Source organism: Phaseolus vulgaris, chromosome 5, assembly GCF_051622355.1.
Source record: "Phaseolus vulgaris cultivar YP4 chromosome 5, ASM5162235v1, whole genome shotgun sequence".
Taxonomy (NCBI): Eukaryota; Viridiplantae; Streptophyta; class Magnoliopsida; order Fabales; family Fabaceae; genus Phaseolus; species Phaseolus vulgaris.
In genome coordinates this window covers 2,711,597-2,722,443 of record NC_143502.1, presented here as the reverse complement: position 1 = coordinate 2,722,443, position 10,847 = coordinate 2,711,597, and the positions used below count along the sequence as shown (strand labels likewise).

The 10,847-nt window shown below is 32.0% G+C and overlaps 1 protein-coding gene across 1 annotated transcript; it reads left to right on the top strand.

Annotated features, from left to right (window-relative positions):
- Nucleotides 1-4,012: 4,012 nt before the first annotated feature.
- Nucleotides 4,013-10,601, top strand: LOC150027421 (uncharacterized). The gene is made up of 4 exons (XM_090302324.1): nt 4,013-5,717; nt 6,509-7,789; nt 7,848-8,296; nt 9,783-10,601. The coding sequence occupies exons 1-4, from the start codon at nt 4,013-4,015 to the stop codon at nt 10,599-10,601; spliced, it is 4,254 nt and encodes a 1,417-aa protein (XP_090158450.1).
- Nucleotides 10,602-10,847: the final 246 nt, after the last annotated feature.

The window sequence follows — 10,847 nt, the reverse complement described above, 5'->3', positions numbered from 1 at the left end:
GTGCAAACCTCAACTCTATGAGCCGGTTTTATGGGGTTGAGTTAGGCTTAAAGTCCACTTCGTAATAACATGTTAGATAACTAAATAATATTCTTGACTAGTGTTGAATTTTTTATTTGTAATATGACCACACGTGATTAAAACTCTTGACTACAAGAAAATATAATCAAGATTATCACATAATTACTCACCAGAAGAAGACGTATACAAGATAATATTCACTCTTTTAAAGAGATAAAGAACACAACATGTTATATAAACCAACTAGATTTTGCAAACTAAAATTTTATCTCTATATTCATAAGTTTGTCTCTTAATAGTTGTTGTAAATGAATTTTTTACCTCATCTTCAATATATAAAAATTTATGAAAAAGTTATTGCAAATATTTGTGAAGATCAAACTTATATAAAAATTTATGATCTTCATATATTACACTTAGTTATGAAAACACTTAAATGGTCATTTGTGAAGACCATTTAATTGATTGACATGATTTTTTAAAAATTATTAAATTATTAAATTTTCATTTTTTTTCTAATAAAAAACTTCCAACTTTAAAATTAGTTAAAATTTTGATAGCTAGTTAAATAATAATTTAAAAATTAGTTTATAATTTGTTATTAATAATAAAAAATATTTTAAATATCAATATTCTTTTAGTTTATAAAATAATATTTAATTTAGTTAATATAGTAACTAATTATTTTTGTCTCTAAAATTGATTTATATTTAATATCTTTTTAGTGTATGACGTATTTTAAAATAAACTTATAAAGTTAAAATAAATATAATATTATATACTTAAATAGAGATTAAAACTAAGAAACGAAACTTAAAATAAATAGCTGATCTTCTTAAACTTTTAGATAATAAGAAGTGTGAAAAATTTTAAATTAAAAATATATTTTAAATAAATTTTTCTTCCATCCACTCAAATTACATAACTTATTTGTTCAAAATAAATATCATATTAAAAAGTAAATTTTAAATTTAATTTAACTTTACATAAGATAATTTAAATTTAATAAGATACCTACACAATATAGTTTAATGTAAGATAATGTAGAATCTTCAATACCATAGAATTAAAATATAACCCTTTTTAACATAGTATTACAGATTTTTTATATTTATCTACCAACATAATTTATTGTGTATCCAAAACAAAACTATTAATAATAAAATAAATACCATTGTGACACAAAGAAAAAGTCTAATATGAATCACTTTATATATAATCATTCAAAAGTATAAAAGTATAAATCTTGAACATCATTTTTCTCCATCATAGTAAAAATATATATATACGTCAATTTTTTTTATAAACATCTATTCTTATAGTTTACTTATAAATACTTAGGAAAGTAGTTTAAACTATAAACGAAAATCAATTTAAAAAATATATAAAAACGAAAATATTACAAAGTTGACTTTAAATCTAATTCAACCCCATAAAATGAGTTCAAAGTGACTCTGATACCATATTACAAAGTGGACTTTAAGTCTAACTCAACCTCATAAAACCGGCTCATGAGGTTGAGGTTTGCACCTACTTATATACAATGAAATATTCTCATCAATGAAATGTCTCCATCTCTAGTCGATGTGAGATCTCCAACAGAAAAACATATTTAACTAAAAATAATCAAATTCTTACTAAAAACAACTGTAAGATGATTGATGATGAAGATGATGATAACATGAGCTTTTGAATCTACAGATAACGAACAATGTCTCTAACAATTTCTTGAGCAACAGAAAAAAAGAGAAAAACCCATTTTGTTAGTGCCATCCAACATTTATATGCAACTCCAATAGCCATAGTTGATCTCATCTTCATTCTCATGTCTCTCTGCAAATTTTATTGAAGCCAAAAGAAGAATGAAAGAAGAAAAATTAGCAGAGATTATTAGAAGATGAAGGAAGTGAGGAAAAAGATTAGAGGGTTGTGTTTGATTGTTTGCATTTGCTTAAGTAATACTAATTATTTACTATGGTTTATCTTTTTCTAACTATAGTATTAACTATGGTTACTGTGCTTACTTGTTATTAATTCACTATGGATAATCTCATAATCTCTAATTGAAAATAATATCTTTATTCCTATATGTTCTCCAAAATAAAGAAAATTATTAAATTTCTTTAATTTAAAATAAATGAATGAATATTTCTTTTAATCCCATGTATTTCATTAATGATATAAATCAATAATTAAGTAAGTTGTTGGATTTAAATTTTATGAATGCAAAAAATATAATGGGGTAGATAGATTTTGAAGAAAATAAATTGGATGGATATTTCAGAGAATAACATGATAACAAGTTAGAAAAATAACTCATATATTAAATGATTTATTCTTATATTATAAACATTGATTTTATTTTGGAGCAAGATCGTGTGTATAAGATATTCTCGTTCTTTTGCAGCGTCTGGTAAATAATATCATATACTTTTTTATTTTTGTTTCCGTTATTATTTTTTATTCTAATTTAAAATTTAGTTTGATTTATTTTAAATATGGATATACTCTATCAATTTGAACTTTTTCAAAGAAATTGAATTTTTAGATTATTGTAATCTTAATTCATTTTTGTTATTATCAAATATAAAATACTAATAGGCCGAATTTCTTATGTTCTTGATTAATAATAATATATATAACTGATTTGTTAGAAACAGTACATACTTAATCAGATATAACGTATTCATAAGATAATATGAATAACGTATTCATAAGATAATATGAAAAACCTATTCATAAGATAATATGAAAGTACTTTAAATATGGTAGGTAAAATTCGAATTTTGAATTTATTTTTTTATATCTTAAATTCCAATCCACTATATTAGTAAAAACATATGTACTAATTCTAGTTTTTTCCCCTATTTATCTTTCTCTTAAACATAATTTAAATTTTAAAATTATTCTAATCTTAATCATTATTTGAAAATTTAATGTAATATTGATAAGATGAGTGAGTTTTTCAAGAAAAAAATATTTTAAAATAGATTTAATCAAAATGGTAGAAATTAAATATATATATATATATATTATATTCAACTCTATTTTCCGTTTATATGAATTTATTAGAAAATTTATTTTTCTGTTCAGATTTTGTTGTAACCTTATTATAAATACACAGAGGCTTATACATGTTCTTCATTCAACATGGAAACAGTAGAAGGAAGAGTGCATTCGTATCATTGTGAGATGAGAATATTACATTCTTCATCGTCAAGGTAGGTTTGCAACAAGGTCTTCACTACATGAAAATCATCAGGTTTAGGATCGAAAAATGAAAAATCAGCTTGGACAACTCCCTGCAACAACACAACTATTTCAATTAAACTTAATGGTCCGTGACCATGTTTTCAGCCACAACGCCAAAGTTTATGGAGCTTCTGCTACTGCAAACCTTGATCTCAGTAATCCAAAGTTGAATTAGAAACAGTTTACAATGTAAAAAATATATCAGGATTAGGTAAGAGGTCTTACATCAAAATCCTCGTCGGAAGACTCGGAATGTTCCGGTTTGGAAAAATCCTTGATAAAGAATATATGTTATGTTTTTATTGGGCCTTTCTGTTTTTTGGGCCTCTGGATCTTTGGGCTTTTATTTCTGTTTTTCCTTTCCAACACCATATATTCACTCTTGTAATGCTTTGACAGTTTGGTTTTTCAGTAATATTGAATTGATATTCCTTTTTCCCTTTCTTCTTCTTTTTCACGACATTGCTTTACCCTATCTCTGTTCTACTCATTGCAACCTTAGGGTTTCTCTACCTCTTGCTTCTTGTTTCTCTCTTGTTAATCAGGGCTTCTTCCTTGGACTCATTTCAAGCTTCCGCAGGTTTGCTCTATCAGTTGCATAGTCTTGCGTCGACTCTGTTATGGTATCAGATCTCTTCCTTTGAAGAGCTCTGCTGCGCAGTCTACTCTCCTTTCATCTGCTCTTTCTTTATGAATCTTTTATGTGCTTACGACCTGTTTCTTGTTTTCTTTTAGCGAAATGGCAGAAGGGCGAACAACGAGAACAACTACACCAACGTTGGAACCCTCCACAAGCAGTTACCTTTATCTTCATCCTGGTGAGAATCCAGCAGCTTCATTGGTCTCGCCAGTGCTTGACTCGACGAATTACCATTCCTGGAGTAGGTCCATCATAACAGCGCTGAGTGCAAAGAATAAGGTGGAATTCGTTTTGGGTACTCATCCCTGTCCACCAACGAACGACTCTACATATTCAGCTTGGATTAGATGCAACAACATGGTTGTTTCGTGGTTAGTACATTCGGTATCTCTCCCTATTAGACAAAGTATTATTTGGATGGATGTAGCTGTCGATATCTGGAACGACTTGAAAACCAGATATTCGCAAGGTGATCTCTCTAGGATTTCTGATTTGCAATCTGAAGCATCCTCATTGAGTCAGAATGATTTATCTGTCACTGACTATTTTACGAAACTCAGAATTATTTGGGATGAGCTTGATAACTTTCGACCTAACCCTGTTTGTGTTTGTCAAGTTAAGTGTACTTGCTCTGTAGCTTCTGATATCAGTAAAAGAAAACGCGAAGACCAAGCTATGCAATTTCTAGGTGGGCTTAATGACCAATTCAACAACATTCGATTGCACGTTCTTCTCATGGAACCGGTACCACCTATTTCTAAATTTTTTTCTTTGGTAGCCCAACAAGAACGTCAATTAGCAAGTAACTTTTTGATTCTGAATATTAACCATACTAGTGCTAGTCGTAATTCTGCTCCTACTTGCTCTTTCTGTGGAAAATTTGGTCACACTGAGAATATTTGCTTCAAAAAGGTGGGGTTTCTCAATCAGGAAAATAAAATTTTTAGGTTCAATAGCAATAGAAAGATTTGTACCCATTGCGGCAAGAATGGTCATACCATTGATACTTCTTACAGGAAACATGGTTTCCCTCCGGGTTATAACCCACCTAATAGCAGGACCACTCCTTTACTCAATGCTAATGTAACTGATGATGTTTCTTCTGAAATTTGTCAACAAGAACAGATAAATGGGGACATGCCCTCTGTATTCACAACCCAACAATATCAAGTCTTATCAGCACTGATCAAGCAAAACTCCATCAATAATGTTGCAAACCAGCCCCCTGTACAGTTGAATCAAGTGGGCTCTTTTGCTGTCAATAAAGATCAAAAGGATTCTTCAACGGGTAATGTCATTTTCTCTAATGTCTACACTACTGTTAAAGGTTCTTGGATATTAGATTCAGGAGCAACTGATCATGTTTGTACTTGTTTATCTGATTTTACATCATATAAAATTATTAAACCTGTCCTTATTAGTTTGCCGAATGGTCATCGGTTTTATACTAGTTGTTCTGGAACTGTGGCTTTTAATGATAAACTTTACCTTACTGATGTTCTATATGTGCCTGAGTTTACCTTCAATCTTGTTTCTGCATCCAAACTTGCTTTAAATTTGAACTGTCATTTGATTTTCTCATCTAAGAATTGTGTGATACAGGACAATTTAACGAAAGAGAAGATTGGTATAGTTGAGGCCAAAAATGGCTTGTATGTCTTTCATCCTTCTATCTTTCAAAGAAATGCCCCCAACAGATACATTCCTTCTGTTCATTGTGTTTCTAAGGATGTTAATGTGTGGCACAATAGACTGGGACATCTTTCTAATGAAAGAATGCATGTTTTGAGATCTATATACCCCTGTATTTCTGTTCAAAAACCTTATATGTGTGATACTTGCCATAGAGCAAAACAAAGAAAACTCTCTCTCCCTTTAAGTAATTCCAATACTTCTAATATCTTTGATCTTTTACATATGGATATTTGGGGCCCTTATTCTATTATTTCCATGCATGGTTTTCGATATTTTTTAACTATTGTGGACGATTTTTCTCGTTATACTTGGGTGATTCCTATGTGCATGAAATCTGAAGTTAGAACACACATTATTAGTTTTTATCTTATGTTGAAAATCATCTTCACACCACTGTCAAAACTATACGCACTGATAATGGTGCTGAATTTGCCATGAATAATCTGTTTTCTTCTAAAGGCATAATCCATCAAAAAACTTGTGTTGAGACACCGAAACAAAACGGTATTGCCGAACGTAAACACCAACATATTCTTAATGTTACTCGTGCTTTGCTTTTTCAAGCCAATTTACCCCCATCTTTTGGCAATTTGCTGTTTTGCATGCTGTTTTACTAATTAATTGTATTCCAACCCCTTTATTGCAAAACATGACTCCTTACGAAAAGTTACATGGCTTTCTTTATGATATTTCTTCTTTGCGTGTTATCGGTTGTCTTTGTTATTCTAGCACTATTACTTCTCACAGAAAGAAACTTGATGACAGATCTGTGTTTGGTATTTTTTTAGGTTTTCAACCTCACACTAAAGGTTACCTTTTTTCTTAATCTTAAAAATCATAAAATTGAGATCTCAAGACATACTGTCTTTTATGAAAATATCTTTCCATATAATTTGAAAGATGATAAAAATGATAGTCCCAACAATTTGTCTCTGCCTATTCCAAAGTCTTACAATTCAAACTATGATTTTTTTTCTGACAATTGCAATACTGCTACTGAGCTCATTATACCCACTGGATATATGACTAATCCTTCACCAAGGAGATCAACCAGGGCAAAGAGACCTCCCGCTTACCTTCAGGACTTCAATATTGATTCGTCATCTACAAACAGTGTAAGTACTAAATATCCCATTACTGATTTTGTATCATATTCTGCTTTATCTCCTAATTTTAAAAGTCTTATTGCTTCCTTTTCTTCTTCTATTGAACCCAAAAATTATGAGGATGCTTCCAAACATGACTGCTGGAAAAAGGCCATGGCGGACGAACTAGAAGCTCTCTCAGCTAATCATACATGGATTCTTGTGCCTCTGCCAACGGGAAAGAAAGCAATTGGATGCCGATGGATTTACAAACTCAAACACAAATCTGATGGCACGATTGATCGCTACAAAGCACGCCTCGTTGCCAAGGGTTACGCACAACTTGAAGGACTCGACTTCCTTGACACCTTTGCCCCGGTCGCAAAGCTGACTACCCTGCGCTTGTTACTTGCGCTGGCTGCTTCTCATAATTGGAATCTGAAACAGCTAGATGTTAACAACGCCTTTCTTCATGGAGAGTTACTTGAAGAAGTCTACATGAAGCCACCACCTGGAGTTGTTGTTCCTAATTCCAATATTGTCTGCAAACTGCAACGCTCCCTCTATGGTCTACGTCAGGATGGCAGACAATGGTACGCCAAATTATCTAGTTTTTTACTTAATAATGGTTACATTATATCTACTGCTGATCATTCATTATTCTTAAAAACTACCAATAATCACATAACTGCTCTTCTTGTGTATGTTGATGACATTGTTCTCAACGGGAACAATATTGAGGAAATCACCCACATCACCAATCTGCTGCATCAACATTTTAAAATCAAGAATCTGGGCGATCTCAATTTCTTCCTTGGTCTGGAAGTTGCCAGAAACAGCACTGGAATCCACCTTTCACAATGCAAATATACCATGGATCTTCTTCATGAATCAGGAATGCTTGGATGTGCCCTTGTTCCAACACCTATGGTTCATTCTTCACCTCCATCTAGCACTCAAGGTGTCCCTCTAGATGCTGCAGAATCATCCTCTTACCAAAGACTGCTAGGACGCCTTATCTACTTGACAAACACAAGACCAGACATTGCCTTCAGCGTGAACAAGCTCAGCACCTACCACCGTTCATCATCAGGCTGTTTTTCGCATCCTTCGATACCTCAAGAATGCACCTGGCCATGGAATTTTTCTTTCAGCAGCAAGCACAACCCAACTCAAGGCATACAATGATTCAGATTGGGCAACTTGTACTGAGACAAGAAAATCAGTTACAGGTTTCTCTATTTATCTAGGCGACTCTCTCATTTCCTGGAAATCAAAAAAGCAACAGACCATATCCAGAAGTTCATCAGAAGCTGAGTATAGAGCTCTCGCAGCCACCACTTGTGAGATACAATGGCTATCCTATCTGCTCCATGATTTCCACATTCCTTTCATTCAACCAGCCACACTTTACTGTGATAATCAGTCAGCAATACAAATTGCTTCCAATCAAGTATTCCATGAATGGACCAAACATATAGAAATCGACTGCCATCTGGTTAGGGAAAAACTACATGCTGGACTGATCAAGTTACTTCCCATCCCTTCTTCCACGCAGATAGCAGATATATTCACTAAGCTTTTACCTCCTTCCATCTTTAACGTGCTTCAATCCAAGCTGGGAATGAAGAACTTATACTCCCAGCTTAGGGGGGGGGGGGGTGATAAAGAATATATGTTATGTTTTTATTGGGCCTTTCTGTTTTTTGGGCCTCTGGATCTTTGGGCTTTTATTTCTGTTTTTCCTTTCCAACACCATATATTCACTCTTGTAATGCTTTGACAGTTTGGTTTTTCAGTAATATTGAATTGATATTCCTTTTTCCCTTTCTTCTTCTTTTTCACGACATCGCTTTACCCTCTCTCTGTTCTACTCATTGCAACCTTAGGGTTTATCTACCTCTTGCTTCTTGTTTCTCTCTTGTTAATCAGAGCTTCTTCCTTGGACTCATTTCAAGCTTCCGCAGGTTTGCTCTATCAATTGCATAGTCTTGCGTCGACTCTGTTAATCCTCTCCGTCAACTCCCTTAAACAACAACACGCATTATTCCGATTAATCTTAGCAGTTCAATGTCGAATTAGAAACATTACATTTATAAGAAACACACAAGGATTGCGATAAGAGGTCTTACATCCAAATGACGGTGGGAAGAGTGGGACGCTACGAATCAAATTTTTGTTACCTCTCTTCTCCGCTACGAATCTTCAGTTCAGACATTTGTTTGAAAAACCCTAGAAGTTGAAGGTTTCTTCTCTTTGTATTAGAAAAAAATATATATATTGATTTTAACACAGATATAGTTTATTGTTTCAAATAATTTTTAAGTAATATGGTCTATTAAAAATATGTGCTTGTATTAAAAAATATTGATAATCATGAACTAAGAAATGAATGTTATTTTAACTTTCAATATAATAAATTATTTAGAATAAATTTAAAATGAATAGGAATAATTGTTTGAAAACTTATTTTATAAAATATTTAAATAATATTGCGTATCTCATTCTACATAATCAATTATATATTATTCTCAATCAAATCTAAACATAATCAATTATATATTGTTTTGAACAAATCAATATTTAATATCTGTTGCGTGATATTTTAATTAAACCTGAAAATCTTAATTCTATGAATCACTTCACGTGGAAATATGGTCTAATTTCTCAGTAGACATGGTTATCCAATAAGAAAAAAGCAATACTTTGTTTACCTCAAATTAAAAATATTATTAAAAAACTAATTATTACAGTGTCTTTTAAAAGAGGAAAATGATTGCCTTTTTTTCCCTTTTTATCTTTCTCTTAAATACAATTTAAATTTTAAAATTATTGCAATCTTAATCTTGAAAAGATAATGTAATATTGATAAGATGAGTGAGATTTTCAAGAAAAAAAATATATTTTGAAATAGATTTAATCAAAATGATAGAAATCTTAAAAATATATATATGTTTTTAGGAATTTGTTAAAAATCAAGAAATCTTATCCTATCTTTATATTATATTCAACCCTGTTTTTCATTTATATGAATTTATTAGAAGATTTATTTTTCTGTTTAGATTTTGTTGCAACCTTATTATAAATAGACAGAGGCTTGTGCATGTTCTTCATTCAACATGGGAACCGTAGAAGGAAGAGTGCATTCGTACCACTATGAGATGGGAACTGAAGAAGTGGGAGTGAAGATCAAACCCACAGACATATTGAGGGTTGATGTGGCTATCATTGTTCGATATTATAATCATCATCTACATGCTATTCAAACATCAACCTTATTAAAAACTTCAACTCCCATTAGCTGTCAGAATTTCTTTGAAAATAATGCAGATTTCTTGAGGAGTGTGTTGTTCGACCCACGCTGTTCTTACTGCTTCATCCCAGAAATTGTTTACCCAGCATCGCAAAAAATTGTTAATATGATTCAAGGAGCCTTGGAATTTGGTGGTGATTCTGAGTCTGTGGATTCAGAATGCAAAGAATTGCCTTTGAATTTAGACATCATCGTGGATGTAGTTGCAGATGTAGAATGCGACGAGGAAGAGGAAGAGGTAGAGATAGATGTAGAGGAAGAGGTAGAGACAGATGTAGAGACAGAGGAAGAGACAGAGGAAGAGACAGAGGAAGATACAGAGGAAGAGATGGAACATTATGCAGCAACGATTCCAGCATCTGCAGAAGCCATTGATTCACTTAAAACGTTCTCAATTTCACCTTTCTTGAAAATGGAAACTGAGAAGTGCAGTATTTGCTTGGAAAATGTTGGCTTTAGAGAGAATGAAGAGAATGTGAAGTTATCGTTGTTGCCATGTGAACATGTTTTTCATCATCTCTGTATTGTAAAGTGGCTGCAGACAAGTCACACTTGTCCGTTATGTCGTTATCCTATGCTTGTTAGTCATAACTGATTTATTTTAATTTCAAAGACAAATTGTATTTTGTATGAAATAAGAATGAGGATTACATTGCTTTTAGCTTTTGTTTTCGTATACATTTTACTTCAAAGATTCACAATTTAGCATTTAATTTATTTAACAAATAATGTGAGGTTGCATGACATATTTTTGCTGACTAAAACTGTAAGAAAACACGCCAGTGTGACTGCAAAAACTAGTGAGATCGGATCAACGTTCCTGCAGCAAGGATGACTTCTC